The sequence below is a fragment of the Anopheles marshallii genome, chromosome 3 (assembly GCF_943734725.1).
Source record: "Anopheles marshallii chromosome 3, idAnoMarsDA_429_01, whole genome shotgun sequence".
Lineage (NCBI taxonomy): Eukaryota > Metazoa > Arthropoda > Insecta > Diptera > Culicidae > Anopheles > Anopheles marshallii.
In genome coordinates, this window is record NC_071327.1 from 59,380,787 (window position 1) to 59,399,811 (window position 19,025).

General features: G+C 45.0%; 1 protein-coding gene across 1 annotated transcript in view; it reads left to right on the forward strand.

The window, feature by feature from the left end:
• Positions 1 to 19,025, forward strand: part of LOC128716223 (cyclic nucleotide-gated cation channel alpha-3) — a 53,727-nt gene that overhangs the window by 17,411 nt on the left and 17,291 nt on the right. Inside the window, exons 3-4 of the mRNA XM_053811143.1 lie at positions 915 to 1,269; positions 2,600 to 3,417. Coding sequence (XP_053667118.1) covers positions 915 to 1,269; positions 2,600 to 3,417 — 1,173 coding nt within the window. The remainder of the gene's footprint in view (positions 1 to 914; positions 1,270 to 2,599; positions 3,418 to 19,025) is intronic.

Here is a 19,025-nt window from a genome sequence, read left to right on the forward strand (position 1 = left end):
GCGCACAACGGGTTACGTTGTGTGTTTGGTGTAAAACGTAGCAGACCCATACAGCATGTGGGAAGCATTTGTTTTAATGTAGCAAAAAGGGATAAGCACACATCATCTGTTACCGATAGTAATAAATTTGACCGCCAGCATCTTTAGGCCATGCGCGCGCACCTGACTTTTGGGACTTTAACCATTCTGTGCACGTCTAGGGTCAACTGTCGACAGTGAATGTAATTATATATTTTTACATAAAGACAATTTCAATGTGTGAATACTTGGCTGTGCACAAGAAACTCGGGTTCCAACCAAACTTTCATCAGTGGGATGATAAAACACTTCTTTTCCGTACTCCATCGCCGTAGGACCAACTAGCGCGACGTACGTAGTACGTCCTTCTGGACGGAAAGCGATCTGATTATTGTGGCTCTTTCCATAATCATCCAGCCTTTACGTTATCGTACAAGTAAAAGGAAGGTAGCATTGCTGCATTACAAAGAAAACAAGCATTACATTTACTCCGCACCTGCGCGACCCCCGGTGCACCAATGTCGAGGGTCGCCCAGAGCGGTAAAAAAAAAACCCGTACCCGCCTTTGTCACGTATGGGCAGAAAGTTAACCCTAACTTTTTACGACCGTGTTGATTTTATGGCACACTTACCCGGGACAGACTTTTACTTTCACTCTTTGTTTTATCGTGCCCTTGCTTGATTTCATTTCGCTCGTCTGCCGTACGTTTGCCTCCCGCATTGTGCAAGTCCCCTTGTACGAACACCATGCAGCGTATGTTTTTACGATTCAGTTTCTTTTAAGGAGTTGGTTTCGCTCCATCTTTTCGGCTGCTTTTAAGGAAGATCCGCATTAATGCGTTCCTGCTCGGTCTCGTCTCACATCACCTGTTTTTTTTTGTTTGCTGTTGTTGCAGATATCGTCAGTTCCAAGCTAGGCATGTCCGGCCCCCAGCTGGGCCAGAGCATATCGCAGCAAGGATTCTTCTCGTCCCGTGACAGCCTCGCGGCCTCCGGTACGTCCCGGCCCCTGCACTCCCATGTATCCGCCACCACCTCCGAGATGGATCTGTCCCGGAAGGACAGGAAGCGCGAGCGGAGCAAGCTGAAAGCGGGCGATCCACCGCTGCTCGGTTCCTGGAGTCGCACCGGGCCGCGCGAATCGAACGCGAACGCGATGGGACCGTGTGCGACCCGCGCCTCCACCAACCATCTGGCCGCACCGTGCGGAACCGGTACCGGCAGCACCTGCAACGGAGCGGATCGATACATGTAAGTTGGTACCAGATGCTCTTGCTGCACACTGACTCGGAAACGAGTTCGTGTGAGAGAGTTGCGATCATTTCAGGATTTTTTTCAAGTTGAAGTGAGACCACCAGGCGGTAGGTGTAGAATCTCTTCTACATTGTGGATTTCGGACAAATTGAAACTGATGCTATACAAAGATTTCTCAACTGATGAATCTGGCTTGAGATGATTTTGTTTATCGTTGTTGGAGTAGCAAAAGTTCTGGACTTGTAGGATGGTTTCCAGATCTCCGACGTATGATCTTACTTACCTATCAGGCGCTGCAATCCAAACAGTCATGGTCAGCAACAGGAATCTCCAGAATCGCTCATGATCGAGCGTCGTCATCAGTCAATCCAAAGTCCCGGGCATTCTAGTGGTCACATCAGCGCCATCGCTTCATCTCAATTTGGGTGTACCACGCCTCCTCTGTCCAAAAGGACCTAAATCGATGCAGGGTCGTCCGGTGTCATTCTCATGACATGATAAGCCCACTTGAGTCAGGAGAGTCTCATCTACTTGAGAAACAGCTCTAGCTTTGCCGCTTCAACTCGACAAATGGTGTTCAATGGTGGACAAACAAATAGCTTTAATTTCATCAGAAAATTACCTTTGAACATTACACAATAGTATGTGTTGTAATGCTATTTATAAATAATAGATTACAAACAGACAGAGATGCTTTATAAACGGATAATTTACCAAGAGTTATTAAATATTTAAACATGTTTGGCAACGTAATCAGAAAGAAAACATTGTATTTCAATTCATTCGCCGTCGGCATTTGTTGAAATTAATTGCAATAAAATACACAGCGTAACGTGTGATGCTCATAGTTGTGGCGGAAAGCGCTGACGAAACATTCGCGCGAATCCATTTATATTTATCAATCATCAATAATCAATAATCATGATTCGATTATTGAACGGTGATTCTCCAATTTGCCACACTTTGCACGCGTTGTGCAGCGTATTATTATTTCCATCATTTTTCAATTCGCACCCATTCCCACACCCTTTATCACACTGACTGAACTGATGATGGAAGGTATTAAATTGTCTACCGCATAATTTTAAATTGTTGTGTGTTTTGTTCCATGCTGCGATCGATTTTCAGCCATTGTTGCTCTTCCAGCGGCTTGTGCGGAGTGTTGTTACAACTGTCAAATCATTTTCCTCCCGTCCATTGTTTTCTCACATGAAAAGCAAAGCATGATTGAATAGTAATTAGTTTGTTTGTGTGTTTTTTTTCTTTCTCTCTCTCTGTCTCTCTCTCTCTCTATATCTCTCTTTCCCTCTCTTCCAATCGTCACCAGTTTCGGTCGACGCTCCGGATGTTCGACCTCGTCCCGAAAGTCGAACGGACGCCGGTGGTCGTTCGTGTTTGATCCGGCCGGCCGGCTCTGCTACTACTGGTCGATGGTGGTGTCGATGGCGTTCCTGTACAACTTCTGGGTGATCATCTACCGGTTCGCGTTCCAGGAGATTAACGGCGAATCGATCGTGCTGTGGTTTTGTCTAGACTACTTTTCGGATTTTTTATACCTCGTAGATATTCTGTTCCACTTCCGTACGGGTTACCTCGAGGACGGCGTGCTGCAAACCGACTCGACCAAGCTCCGGCAGCACTACATGAACTCGACGACGTTCTACATCGACTGCCTTTGTTTGTTGCCGTTAGATTTTTTATATTTATCGATAGGATTCAACTCGATACTGCGCTCGTTTAGGCTAGTCAAGATTTATCGATTCTGGGCGTTCATGGATCGGACCGAGCGGCACACGAACTATCCGAATTTATTCCGCTCGACCTCGCTGATACACTATCTGCTGGTGATCTTCCACTGGAACGGTTGTTTATATCACATTATCTATAAGAATAATGGTTTCGGCTCCAAGAACTGGGTCTACCACGACTCGGAATCGGCGGACGTGGTGAAGCAGTACTTGCAGAGCTACTACTGGTGCACGCTCGCCCTGACCACGATCGGGGACCTGCCCCGGCCCCGCTCGAAGGCGGAGTACGTGTTCGTTATCGCGCAGCTGCTGTTCGGCCTGATGCTGTTTGCGACCGTGCTCGGGCACGTGGCCAACATCGTCACCTCGGTCAGTGCGGCCCGGAAGGAATTTCAAGGTAAGTCAGTAAATTCAATTTGTTTGACGTGTTCCCCTCCCGCCGAACCTGGTCGCGAGCGGGAAGATTTCCCAGCACGACCACCACGGTAAACATGTTTGTCTTGTGAGCAATTACACATGAGGAGCATGAATATTTGAAACGGGTCCCTAATTGGGTTACATATTTTGCGAGTGATGCAGAACATGGTACCATCCCATTAGATCCTTATATTTGTAAACAATCATCTAAAGCTTAGTTTACACAACCGTTCGTTCGTGCGTCAGAGTGTTGTATGTACGTTAAAAATATGCACCCATTAGTTTTGTGGCAGTGTCCTCGGCAACCACCATTTGTTTGCTGTAGGTTAAATCTGTATTTTTTTTTCATCTGGGTTGTTACTGTTGTTGCAAGATTTATCATCCAATAAACGTACCGATAACGGTGCGACATCGATAAATGTGCTCATCAAACTTTCCCGGGGGTTCGGCACCGTGTCTCCCGCAGCAGCAGCATCAGCAGTTGGTTACGGCCTTTATCAAACGGTTTTGTTTGGCGATCAGTTTGAGCAGTGAAACGCATAAAACAAAAAAGCAATCGAGAAAAAAAAACGGCAACGAAAACGAAGACAAAATACATAAACGCCGTCGCAACTAATACGGGAAAAGTCGATTTCCGTGATGGATGATGGTTGTTCAAATTAAACACTCCTTTACTACAGCGAACCGAACACTACCCAGGCAAAAGGTTCGGCGTTGCCCGGGCATTTCGGGGCACGGGGAACCAATCCGGATTGTCAGCTATTTGCTATTCGATTTCGGTGCTTTCCGGTCATTTCTGCTGGTGCTTTTGTTTGGTTTTTGGACGGGCCAGATCGCAGCAAACCAACGGTGCGGAGATAAATTTGAATAAACAATGAAATAAAAATTTATTTCTACCGATCGTCAATGCTGGAGTGGTTTTTACCGCTCACGCGCGTCTGCTGACGTCGTTCGGCGCGGACCCCATGTTGGTAATGGCGTGGGGTGGGGGGGGGGGGGGCAATTTCGGGTGGGATGGGATGTTTTATCACATTTTCCGATTCATTCATCCGCCTGGGATACGAGATTAGGATCCGGGAAGCCATGGTGACTAAAAATCTTAGTCACACTTTGCTATAAATTGAACGGTGGGATGTTTTCCCCGAAGTGAAACTTTCGTAACAAAAAAAAAACCCCTCCCGGACAGGGACCGATGGGACGTTATTTACAGTAGATCGTCAAACGGGTGCCGGCAGTGCTTAGTGGCCCCTCAAAATGTATGTTCCTGTGACCCTCGAATAGAGCGAGTGGATATAAAATAGTACCGATGCGAACATACAAACTTTCGAGTACTCTCGATGTATTGTGTAATCTTTGCCGGGAACGAACGGTATTTTTATGGACTTGCTGAGAGGACCTTTACAACCCTCGAAACGTTGGATGCCTTGGATGCAGGGGAATGCAATTTAAAGGCGTGTTAAACTGCTCAGAAAGAAACCAAAAAATCATATTGTGGTGAATAAATGTTTTTCATCCTAAATATTCCATCCCAACAGTTTGTACAGTACCGTGCTGATGTTATATGTCACACGCTCATTTAAATAACGATTCTATTGGGTCAATCTTTATTGAGTTTTTAATGGTCTTACAAACTTTTGTAAATAAAACCAGTGGTAATGTAACAAACATTTTGCAATTTGCTGCCATTTCCATTATTTTACATCAAGCTAATGAATTTTTGTCTCCAGGTCACCAGTTTTTGATAACGATCATCAATTTTTGTCTATACTGCTTCAGTGTCGTTGTCGGTATCAGCATCTTGCATTTTGTCTTATGAAAGGTAACTTTCTACAAAGTTTAAAAATATGGATTTTTGGATCGAAAACTTGGATGGAACTATTTGGTGGAACTAGATAAAACTAAAACAATTAAACTATTTGAAAAAAGGCATTTTAAGCAGAGTACTACTTTATTTGTATAATTCATTAGAGTTTGGAAAACACAGGGTCACTGGTATGTGTTTAGCCTAGTAGGTGAACTCTGTCAAATATACAGTAAAATACAATATAGTCTAAAAGGTTCATGGTTCTCGATTTAAGTTCGCACATCATCCACTAAACCCCTCGAAAGCTAAACTAACACAATGGAATTCAATGATGAAAATGATGATGATGTAAAAAAATAATTACAAATTCAAATCAAATTTCATGTATCAATCAATATTTTTGTATGTAATTATACAACTTTCCATTACCATTAAGCTGTCTTTAAATGACACAACATCCTTATAAATTCATTTTGCTTTCGTGCAGAGACAAAATAACAAATTAAAAAAAAAATAAGTAACGTAAAGACAAAACGTGACCCGCGCTCTCAAAAATTGGTGACTTTAGGGCAACACTTATCTGAAAAGACTGTAATGGTAGCTTTATTTATACTGCTAATGAGTTGTCCGAGACTCTTTCCTAAGAAAACTATAAACAAATCAAATTAATAATTAACTCGCCTTCAATCCCATACACCGATTCCGAAACACCATTTCCATTTTCGCAGAAAACGAACTGGTTTTGCTGCGCACAGAGTTAAGAGTATTTTTTATATTAAATTAAATTCAATCCACCATATACATCGGCACCGAGCGATCTTCACCAGTCTGCACGGACGTTGACGTCCGGTACGGAAATTATCTTCCAATCGACTTGCATTTCAACCCCGATTCATTCCCGCCAGCCCGGGGCCGCTCGCATTCGTTCCCGCTGTGAATAATAATTCATTAAAATGACCTCAGGTTGATGGGAGAATTTGCATCTCCCTTTCAGCCGTCATCATCCAACGGTCCGGGTATTGGATAGCTGTGCTTAGGATGAAAAATAAATTAACTTCCGATGCATCTTCTTTGCGAGTGCGCTGCCCAACTATTGCCTACCGGGTTAACCGCTGTGCCGTTGACGCGTTGCTGTACACGTTGGCCTTATGGTTATGTTTTAAATTTCGTACTCTCGTACCGCGCTCGCCAACCGTTCCGGTTGACGGAAATGAGAATTTGTTGATGCTCGGACGATGTTTATCGCCATCGTCTAAACACTTTTTTGAGCTAATAAAATGTTCTACCCGTTCGCGATCACAGCCAAGGGGGGATTGTGCGCATAGTTGAGGGTGAAACGATCAGTCGCAATCCTCTTGGGTTTTTTGCTAAGCTTTCAAAACTTTACGCCCCGTACTAGGTGTTGGCCACCGCCAATGGTTTTAATATTCAGATGTTTTCCTGGACGGTTGGAGTTTGGGGTTTTGTTTTTTTTTTTTTGCTACCATGTGACGATGGGGAAGTTCTGACCAAATAAAAGTGGGTTGCAATTAAAAAACTTTTTAAACCAAAGCTCGTTTTGGTACAGTGTAATTAAATGGGAGAAAAGTGGTCCTTTACATGGATATGTCTACCAGGGTCTCATGTTACTACATTTCGGTTGACTGGATAGGCAAAAGCAAAATTGATTACAGTTAAATTCACAAACCTTACATTTCCGCACAATGTTGCAATATTCTATAAAACCAACCCTTCAATAAGCACCGAACCATCGTGTCTGGCTTTGGCTGGTGAAATTGCAAAAACCGGCCCCCTATTTCACAGAGTGTCTATTAAATTTCATCACGCAAACGTACCACTGACGCAGCCCGGGCGTGGGTTAGCCCGCAAGGAAGCAGTCGCTCGGCAGGACCAGAAGGGGATGAAGATGAACAAATTACCAAGACATGCCCATAACATGGACGACATTCTAAGCCGGCGGCGGTTCCTGTGGTCGGCCTCCCCCCCCTCACCCTTTGCTCCGTTCCCGTACCGAATCACCCATTCGCTTTCGGGCGAATCCTTAACCTCATTCTTGCGGAATCTGTCTTACGGCTCGCACAGTGGCAAGGCTGTGGAAGGTTCTCCAATTTCCAGCCCAGAACACACCCCCCGAGGAGAGCGATGGCGCGTAGAGTCTGGTTCATGTTTTCTCCCCCGCCAGTGCAACCCAAACGGTAGGACACAAATAAAATTGTTGTACAATCTTAATATTTTATGGATTTACATATTAGATTTGTATACTTTCTTGATCTCTATCGCCTCTTTTTCGCTCTGTTTCTCACTCACTTTTCTCCCCACCGTCGTACGGTGCGAGGTGACGCCGCGTACAATTTCCTTCGGGCCAGTAACCCATTTGCAGCAACACCTTCACGGTACACGGGGCAAAACACAGCCGTGCGCGCGCGGGAACGGGGCTGGCGGTGTGCTTGTGTGAGCATATCTGGGGGCGTGCAAATTCTGAAGGCATCTGTTTTGGGCCGGGCTTTCTTAGAAATGAAAGCTTCACCCAGCATGCTGTCGCCGCAGGAGGGCGACAAAAATGAATTTCCGGCCCCGCACCAGAGTACGCGATTGGTGTACGGTACGGTTTCCTTTTTTTACCGCGTTTCGACGAAACATTCCAAAATGGTGCTACCAAACCGAGGGGCGCTTTTTCATCTGCTTCTGCAGCAAACACCTTTGGTCGATGTTGGGGAAGCGGCTAAGGCTATCCCCTTTTTCTTGGTGAAGTGGAAATGCGAGAGGTGATACCTCTCCTCCCCCCTCCTTCAACGTCCTCCCCTTGCCCGTCCACGGAACGTTCTGTCGATCCTTGTCAGCATCATCAAACTCTACTCCGTGATTGGCACGATGAGTGTTGATTTGGGTTTGCCGGCACGGTGACAGAGGGCACGAAGGTTGCGAAGGAATCAAACCCCGGTTTGACGTGAGTTGAAGTGCTTATCGGCGAAAGATTGCAGCCTCAGCTTTGTTGCACACGCTGAAGGAATGGTTGTTTCTTTTGCTTGGTTTCCTGTCACTCGCTAGTCGCTCAATCGGATATCGATATCCTCCGAACGTTTGGGGTCCCCCGTTCCGACGAGCTGTTTATCGATCCTCACGCAAAACCGTACCGGCAATGTGATTTCGAGAAGCGTTTCGTTCGTCTAAGCATAAATATGTTTCTTTTCCTTTTTGCGAAGCCACCTACAATAGGTATCGCAGGGCAACCGCAGGTACCGAAGCGAGGTGATAAGGCAAGACACATACACACATACACACGGAGCCCTATGACGAGCATCAGTGCTTCTCAGTGTTCGGGGCATTTTTCTTTTTCTCTCCCACGGCCCAAGTACGGGAAGTTCGGGCCTGTTGGGTTTGGGCTGGTGAATTGCGAGATTGTCGATTGCCGTGTGCCACCCACCGAACAATGCAATTTTTGATTTTGATGACATTTGCGTGTGATTGAATTACCGTGCGGTGAAATTTTGTTGTGATAGGATATTTTGATATTGATTGCGGTAAACAAATCACAGAACCTTTCGCTGCTCTTGGGGAAAACTTCCCACACGCCGTGCCATTTTTATGCTACTTGTCGGAACACTTTCAATATCGTGTGTATCGTTATGCTGTTCCGTGATAATGTTGCTCCTACAGAGAGCAGCACTTCGGGACGATGTTTCTCTGTTTGATTTTCACCTGTATTTTTCTTCCTGTACCGCATGAGAATCATCCGTCAAGTCAGGGAAAAGGTACGCTTTTGCTTCAGTCACACGCACATTGTCCGATTCCGTGGGCGCGAACAACCTGCATCTTCACCCGTTCGGAGGTGCAATATGTTTTCGTTACTCCCACCCAAGCAGCGCGGGAGCGATCCCGTTTGCACCGTTACGTTACGCGTGGGTGAAGTATTCCATTTACTTCGCCACACGAATCGAATCGTAACGCTTTTGAATGATTTATTTACCAGCGCCGCGCAAAAGTGTCAATCGAATGATTTGTTGTAGCCATATTCTTTCTTTGTGTTTTCTTTTTTTTCGGGCATGTGTTGAGAATTGTGTCTGCTGGCGTAAGGTTGAGGCTAAAAAGTCACTACCATGTCGCTACATTGATGGGACACAATTTGTCCGATTGTTGCAAAATGTCAACCGATAGAAAATATGATCGGTGCAAGCGGAGAAAACATCGGTTTTCCCGTCCATTTTCCCTGTTGTTGTGAGTGTATGTGTCCACCGGGAAGGTAGGGAAAGATGAACTTTATGATGTCTACTGATGATGTGCGATCATGAAATTGTGAGATTTTCCTTCTGTAGTGCAAAGTGCAAAATTGTCTTTTCTCTCCTTTATTGTGTGTTATGTTTCGATCCCACCGCATAGCTCCAAAGAACAGGCACCTAATTTGAGATTTTTGATGAAATTGGTTCGTTACGGTAACGAAATAATGATCGTGATAAATTATTCAAAGGAAGCCGGAAACCCCACGCATGGGTTTAAAATTTTAAGGCAACCCACTTATCACCCTCGGCACTTGTTTACGATTTTTTATGCGTTCACGCTCGTACCATGTTTTTGATTGGTACTTCTAAAACCTGCACCCTCCAACGAACCGTACCGGATACAAACAATCTTGTTGACCTAGACGTATGCAACTGGTGCGAAAAAAAAAAGCAAACAGGAAACCGCGCGTTGGCGGAAACAGAACACAGAAAACCACACCTTTGCTGGTGTCCTCTCGATTAGGCAAACCCCGCTAGTGCTTGACTAGCACTCGTGTTTCGTGTCCGCCTTTCATGTACCGAGTGTGTACCGTGCGCCTCTTTAACGAGCACGCCCCAAAAAGAAAAGTGGAACTAAAAACATGAAGCACCGACATGCCGCAGCAACAATCCCTGCAAATCACATAAGAACATGAGGCCGCATTACCCTGGCGGGTATGATCGGTATGAATTATTCAAACGTTTCCAGTCAGCACCAACACGGTTCCCACTTGCTCTGCTTCTCTCCGTCTCCCTCTCTCTCTCTATCTCACTCCCCTCCAACTCCCATGCCCTACCCGTCCATCTATTCATCTTGGTGGAGGTTGACTGAAGCTGGCTTTCAGTGTACGGGGCTTGACGCGTTGGTAATATAATGCTTGATAATACATTGAAGCCAGTCCCGCAATGAAGATACGTCCGGTTATTTGGGTGCGGCAGGGCGGTGTCGGCAACCAACAGATGTTACTTTTCTCTCGCATCAATGCTCTGCGTGAACACCTACACTAGTTTTGTTCTTATCGGGCCTATGCGAATGCGTGGGAATCGGATTGTTGAACTTTCATAGCTATCATTGGTGTCCTTTTTTCCCGAAGGCTTTCCACTCTCATTAGCTAGTGGGATTCTGGCTGAGGCTTTTAGTTGGTGATGAATTGGTACAAGTGCTATAGGTGACAAGTGAAAAAACTTTGGCTGGACTATAGATACTAATTAGTTTAAGTATTTCGAAAATTCTTTAGTAGAAAAGTACATTTTCGATAGCATGAAACTGCTACATTATATTTTAATTGGAGGCTCGTACCTTTTACAGTAGTGTTGAGTGGATCGGGATTTATTTATTTAGTGACTCACAAAAGAGTTAGCTCCTGATTTAAATCGAGCGTTGAAGGTCGCCGTGAAGAGTTAAATCGCAATTATTTTGAATGATTTAATTACCTCTGAATGAGTTAAATTGCAAAAGAATTCTGAATACTCTTTTTGGAGATTTGAGTTAACTCACTCTCTCCCTTTATCTCACTCAGATTTAAAGCATTTATTCACTTTGAATTATTGTGCACCACTAGAGCGATCGGCATACGCAATCCTTAAAGATTCTTGAACCTTATGAGAGTCGACTCCTTCGTTGAATCATTAAAGATTCATATGAATGACTCTTTTCAAAAGATTCATTAAGCACAGCCATGTTACAAAAAAAAGTTTAAATTCCCTTGAGATGGTTCGTCAAGTGGAACTTTAGGTGAATCCCAATCATCTCAATAAATTACCCAGTCACTGCAAGCATCATTCCCATTCCGTCCAAAATCAATAACTCCTTCTCGGTGGGTTTTTTTTTCGAAAGTTGCACTCTGATGAAGAAAGATATATTTTTTCTGTTATCTGGCATCTTCGACCCAAAATATAAATCAAAGGGGGTACATCTGAAATGTAATATTACTAAGCGACGCTACAAATGCTGATGAAAATTCAGAAGTCGAAAAAAAAACATGTATAAATCTTAAAAGGTATCTTTATCCGATCGGATAAGGGACGACGAACAGCAGTAATGTGAGCAGCCAGCCGCACCGAAAAAGCATTGCCGCAAAACATTATTTGACGAATACGTGATGATTCCCGCTACCCTCGTATCGGTTGTTTACCACCCACCTCCACCTTCCCCATCCACGAGCGAACGAACCCGTGGTGGAACGCGCAAATGTGGAAAAATCTCAGCCTCGGTACACTCTAAAACCAAATCCACACCCGAACCGCAGTCGGTGTTTGGTATTTTGTGGCCCCCGGGACTCGGTCGGTGGCGGGAAAATGGAAGCAACGGCCGCATAACGATGGAAACGTGGCACAATAATGATGTGATCGTGCTGGAGCTGTTAAATTGACAACATAATATATGTACGTACAACACATACACACTCCTCGCGCCCGGGCTGCCCATCCCCCAAACCGAACCGTCGATGGCGCCTACCAAGGAGGCAAAAAGAAAAATGGAAGAAGAAAAGCAAAAGCTTCCCGTTGGCTGTGCTCATTTTTGGAGCTGCAAAAATGCCAGCGCAAAACGTACGAGAAGCACAGAAAGCTTCAGCACATGTGTTGAGGTTAGGTGGGTTTGGTTTTGGTATTGACAAGCGTGAAGGCACATGCTCACGAGGGCCCCGAATCCTACAGAAGTATTTTATTTCCTGTATCACTTTTTGTTGTGTGTGTGTTTTTTTTCGGTAGGGAACCCATATCCGCTTCGAAGCGCCCTCGAGGACATTTACCATTCGAGTACACACTCGCCTTCAAGAGTGTCCTTCGGAAATGTGACAGTAGTGCCGGTGGAAGGAACGTGAAGCGCGGAGATATGTGATGACGATCCCGAGGCTGTCATTGTCTCGGTCGTTTTTGGGTGAAAAGACCAGGATAAAGTGACACATCCTGGGCGCTGTTCTCACTCCATGCGTGCAACGCAACACCACATCACGTTAACAGTCGCCTATTGATGGCCAAATCGGACGAGGACGGGAAAAAAAACGGGATAGGATGGGAAAAAAAGGGAGACTACGGAGTGATCAGTACGCTGGCTGAGAAATGTTAAAAATGGTACGGTGAAGGTAGCAAGGAAAATCCCGTACAGGCAAAAACTAAAACAAGAAACAAATGTCACTTCAAACGAACGCACAAGCCATTCATTTTCCTTGCTCTGTCCCTAATCATTTATCATAAATGCCTTTTAGCGATGGAGGCGTACTGTTTTAGTTTTTTTTTCCTTCCTTCTTTCGCGCCCTGATCCATCCGCATTTCTTTGTGTTTCCGACGCTGGCCATCGCGCTCTCTTCACTTGCACATTAGATCTTGCTATGATTACAGCTATTAGATGGGAAAACTTTTGCACGTCTCACGCCTCCATCCACGGGAGACCGTGTTAAACATCACGTCCTTCGCTCTCTCGCTTCATTTCGTACGGTGTGCGGAGAAAAAAACAAAACACGCGGCTTGGGGTGGATTTCTTGAGGCGCGAAAGTTACAAAACGAGTCTTTACAACACGGCGTACCGATTTATGGCAAGCAAATCGTGAGACTTCCCGTTGCTTACGCCGAGTGTACGAGCGATATGCAGAGGGATGGTATTTGTCCGGCGCGTAATTTAACCGAGCAGCAAACGTAGGAAAGGGAATACTTTTGTTTTGGAAACTTTTGACACTGCGAAGTGGAAGGCAAAACACGGTAGGCATCACTGACTGAGAGAAAGGGTGGAGTTTGGGCGACGTTTGAGGGTGTGTGTTTTGCAATGAACGTTTAGTAAGGACAACATCGTCACGAATATCTGTTCCGTGATCATTGTTTGACTTATGGGTGTAATGATGTAATCGGCGAGATTGTTTATTGATTTGCTTTGCCATCGTCGAGTTGTTTTTACTATTGAAATAACAGGAATTGCTGTCTAATTATTTTGCTGGTGATTTGATATTACTGAGATTATTTATGAAAAAAGAAGAAATCGAATCGAATTCGCCTTTTGAATCGGGACTTTTATAATTCTAAATAATACTACGTTTCATAAATTTGCATAAGTTCCTTTTAACCTAATCGTAAACAAATCCCTTGTAAAACCCCACACACACAAACAAGCAAAAATTTTTCATGACTACAGCTTACAACATTCAAAATGAACCCCCTGCGGCATAGCACATATTTTCCACCCCAGCCTTTTTGCACATGTTCCATCCAACAAAGCAGACACGGCAACCAGGGAAAACAGGGATGTGCTGTCGAAACGAATAAAAAATAACCAATACACATCGCACACATATGCAAAGGTACCGTGCTCGGGGTCGAAACGATTTGGGGTTAAGATGGATGGTTGAAAATGACTGACACAACATGACTTTGCAATACGGCCGATCTATCTTTAAGATTCGCTCAGTTGACTAATGATGGCACGGGGAGGCCACAGCCATCCAGTTCGGTTTGGGTCCACCATTTCGCAAGCACTTGAGTTTTGGAGGCGGATTTCTTTGTGTGTCGCCGGTTGCGCCGGTTACTGCTGAATCATAGTCCACAGAGAGAAATAAAATAAAAATGGAAACAAGAAAACGTTTTCCTTGCCATCGAAAACTGTCACTTTGAGGCATTCGTGACATCCCGACCGACCGGAACGGGCTTGAACTTTGGGAGGAAAATAAGAAAAGGCTTATATGACCCTCTGCTCTGTTGCGTTTTGTATTGTGAGGAGTTGTGCCATGAGCATGGGCAAGCGCGGTGATGATGGAGGTGGAAGGTAACGGTTGCTTTCAGTTGGACATTTCATGCATTTATTATATAATTGTGTTACGCTTGGGGGACGTTAAAACATTTTTATACTTGTTTACCATCATGCATATAAGCTCTTGTGACGTTTCTACTGCTTTTTTTTTGGTAAGTGTTTTCTTGTACTCAATGAAAACATCAATTGACACGCGTGCAAAATGGTGCTCTGAATGATGTGAGATTTACATTTCACAATGTAGATTTTCTTAACTTTTGTACATTAGTTTTGATTGTGTACATCTCCTTTTTCTGTGTCGATGGAGGCGCCTAGTACTTTGTAGATGGAGGCGCCTAGTATTTGGTAAATGGAGGCGCCTGGTGTCGGGTTGTCCCTGAATTACATCCGGAGGAAATGAGATCGTAATTTTTGGCGTAATAAATTATATCCAATAAAAATAACAAGACAGCTGTTCTGATTAAATAAATCAGAATAAAAATCTGACATTACTTTATTTTTTATATTAAAATTAGAAAACCTCCTGTTACTACACTTTTTTCTGCATCAACATTAATGCCATTCTTTAGCATGGTTGAACATCCTTCATTTTTATCGTTTTTCGCACCTACCAAACCCTGCTCCCCCTCCCCCTCCACCAAATGCATTTCAACATCAATAGTGGCCACCCTTTTCCTCTGTTGCTTCATTCCTCCGCTCCCAAACTCGTTTCGGTCGTACATAAAACGGAACACAGAATAACAACCTAACGAGCTTCCGCTTCCTGATCGTCCTTTCTGCTTCCATCATCATCAGCTGCCTTCAAGATGGAGGTCGGATGTTTGGTTTCCGTCCGCACCGTCGACGTGACGAGGCAGAACGTGAGCAGGCTACTCCAAATAACTCTGCCGACTCACCAACCGTACACGCCGTTCCGTTAGTGTGCACCAATTCCCAGTGCAATGCAGTCCTTCCTTCCACACGGTTTGATTGGATCGCGAATGAGCCTGTGTATGTGTGTGTGTGTGTTTGAGCGCGCTTCATTTACAAGTGGTTACACATGCAACCGTGTGCCAAAGCAGCTATTTAGTAGCTCCGGAGGCTTACCCTGTGCCAAGCCCTCTCGCTGACGGCATGTACAGGCGAGATCGTTGCAAAATGTTCGCGAATGATGCAAGCAAGGCCGCGGTGATGCCTGTGAACGCCATTCCTTTCGCCGCATCCTAGACGGATGATGATGATGTGACGAAAAGTGCCTCAAGAAGTGGATTCTGACAATCTTTCAACTTTTCATCTTCTCTTCCCCTTCCGGGAAGCTGGGCGAGTGGGAGGTATGTTTTACCCTAGGAAAGGGAAACCGGGTAAGGGGGAGTTAACTTGTGTGTGGTCGTTAACGTTTGGAAGGGGCAGGCAGCAACATTGTGATGACGTCCAGCATGTGGTGCGCGGGAAAGCATAACTGTGCCAAACTCGAAGCGGAAGCGGATGCGGCAAAGTAACAAACAGAAGGAAGTGTTGCACAAGGAAGCAACGAATGAAAGAAATAAATAAACCCAGCCTGAAGGAAAAATTAAAGTAGAACCAGCACGGGTTGTGAACGTAGCTGAATGTGGTGATTGGCGTAGCATTCCAGCCAAGCCTCGCAGCACTGAAGGAGAAGCTTTGCTTCTCCGTCCAGCATCTTGGCATCGTGGTGCGGTTTTGGGCTAGGCGGGATGTGCGAAAAACACATCCGCCTCTGCTTCCCACTCTTTGAGTTTGTGCCTTGTTTTCCACGATGTTGGTTTTGCCCTTGGCCGAAGAAGAAAAGCCATCCCGCATGCCAGCCCCAAGAGCTGCCGGTAGGCTCGGGTACGGGAAAAAGGGGAATGCGAAAGAAAGCAAGCGAAGAAATTATGCTGTGTGTCTATGCTACGGGTACGCAAATGATGGCTATGGTGAAGAAGACAGACGAGCATGAAGGGCCGGGCTCGACGTGCCCAAGCCATGCGCATGAAGCATGAAGGCATTTGTTTATGTTTAAAAAGTAAACTTTCAGAATGACACCGACTCAACACCCGAGATGTTGAATTATTATTAAAATGTTAACACCTTCACAGCTTCAACGGGCAAGTTCATAGTGTCGGTGTGTTCTGAGAAAAAGAGATGAGAATGAAAAATTAAGCAAAACGGCATCAGGCTGTAAGTGTGCGTGTACTGGTACAACAATTATCTTATGCGCTAGCTACATATTACAAAGCTACGTTACTTTACTAGATAATGTTGTCTTTGTTTGGTCGCAATAATTACATTAAAAATATTAATATGAATTTAAATATAATTAAATCAATTGAATATCAATATTGAAGAAATATTTGTAAACTTTTCCTCTTAATTTGACATGTTATATTGCAGTGTTTTAAATGCTTCTGGGAAAAAATCATGATATCGTATGTTAAAATTAAATTTGAAGTTCACATTACTAAAGGTTTATGCTTTAAATTCCATGCAAATTAATTTTTAGACGCTATCATAATATTAAATCTACGGAACCAATCAATTGTATAATACGTTCAATAATGCATCGCATCAATCAACATTTTATTCATCTCCATTCCTCATGAAACCGACAATCTATTGATATCTCTGAAAGCTTTGAATAGAATTATGAAAATGAAAAGACGTGCGCTGCTGAAGCGTTTTCCGCTCTTTATTTAACTGACAAATCATACCCCGTGTTTCTTCGCTATGCATTGTAATTTTTTATTTTGTCCCGCTTGACAATCATCGTAACGATTTCATTTCGGACCACCGAAAAAAAAAAAATCCCATTTCAATGCCCTTGTCTCCAACACGGAACAACTTTGGCAGGTTTCTTGTTGTGCTGCGTAGAACAAAGAGCCCGGTTTTTTCTCTTCCTCCTTGAAGGATCGGACGAAAATAGGTTTCTGTCCTGGAGTTTATCTATCAACCGCATGGGGAAGCAGCAAAAATCTGTGCTACATTTCCATTTCCATCAATACTTGAACCTTCCGGAACGGGCCTGCTGGATATGGTTTGGAAAGTGGCATAACTGAAACATAAACAAAAGCGTACAGTGAAGAAATTCGGCCCCAATATGGCAACGAAAGGGAGAGAAAAAAAAGCATTAAAATGACAAGAACTAACAAGCGCGATGTGGAGCAACAACTACGAAAAACGGATGTAAAAAAAAGAGACGAAAACTTCTTGATCGTTCCACTGGCAGGAGTCGGCGTCAACCGATAGCCGATAGCTTTTTCACTTCGTACAGATGATTCCCTTATGCCCGGTCGGGCCCACCGAGTTGGCATCGTTTCGCATTCATCTCGCATAATCAAAAGTCCCTTTTTCGAAAGGAGTTGCAAAAGGTGCAGGAGCGAGACAGCGAGAATGGAACAGAGAGAAAAGCGACTACCGCACGAAATTTTCTTCTTCTAAGGGTACGACAAAACAGCCCTGTTTCGGCGGGTGGGAACAACAACGGGGAGGAAAAAAAAAACCCCACCAACTCTCCGAAACTTTTCCGTCGTTCGTTCTTTTTCCCCGGGATTCGCTGGAAATTGGGAAAGTGGGAAAAAAGCGGGACTTCGGGATGTGTAGGCTATTTTTAGACTGATTGTTGGAAAACTCCAGCCCGACGTCATCCGTGTGTCCCCTTGTCCCTTCCCGATCTCCCCCGGACAGCAATCCAGCTGGCAGGCACGGTTTATCGACCGTTTCGATGCGGCACTGGAAGTAAAGCCACCATCGGCAGTCTATTTTTAGCATCGCACCGCAAAGGCTGGCCTCGTGTGCGTGCGTGCATGTGTGTGTGTCCCAGGGCAGGGTGTGTGCAAAAGTGGCTCTTCCTGGCATGGGGTCGCTGGAACCCACCGATCCGGAAATGGTAACGGTTCGCACCGGAGCCAGGAGGGATAGGCGCGCTTTGTTTATGTGCGTGGGGAAGAGCGTGACGCGAAACGTACGGGAATGGTCTGTGTATGTACTCATCCAAAGTGTCCGAAAGTAGGTTATGTACATCGTCGCATCGGTAGTAAAAAAAGCAGCGGGAGTCTTGCGTTTGGCATTCTAGGAAAACAAAGAGCAACAGAGAGAGAGAGAGAGAGAAAGAGCGCAGGGCAGACAAAACGTGTGGTGGCTCTTTGTTGGGCAGGGCACAGGTTGGATTCAGCAGCAGAACGGATGGAAGGATCAGCAGCAGCACAAACAATGGCAATAGGGGGATTGGCTTGTTGTTGGAGTAGGGCCAACATTTTACTCTACAAACACAAGGCGAAGGAGAGCGAAATGGAAGCGACCGATAGAAAGAGAAGAGAGAGAGAGAGAGAGAGAACCAACAGGACAAGGTCGTGCAAATGCAGCAGGCGACAAGGCTTACGTCTGATGAAGTGGTACAGTCCGAAAGTGGTAGAAACACCCGTATCCGTTTTCCCAATCGCGAACGGCTAAAAGAGCACAAGGATACTTTCCCAGCTGCTTTTGCAATTTGATGCCCCGAGGTGGAATGTTTAACCACTGACAGCACTACTATCTCTTCCAGTAGTAGTGGTGGTGGTGGTACTACTACTACTACTATTAAAACATGCTCAGGTGCTACTATAACCCGTGGTCATACAAACTGCGCGCTACCACTTCGTGCAACCAACGTTGATGATGAGCACTCTGTTGCATTTTCACCTGCCATTCCGGACAGTTACCTCCCTTCCACGCTCCACGACTGCTCTCACAAAGAAACCACGTCATCAAACGTCATGCGAAATCTCCCCTTTAGTCGCTCCATCCCTGCCCCTTGGCACGACCCTTCCGTTCGC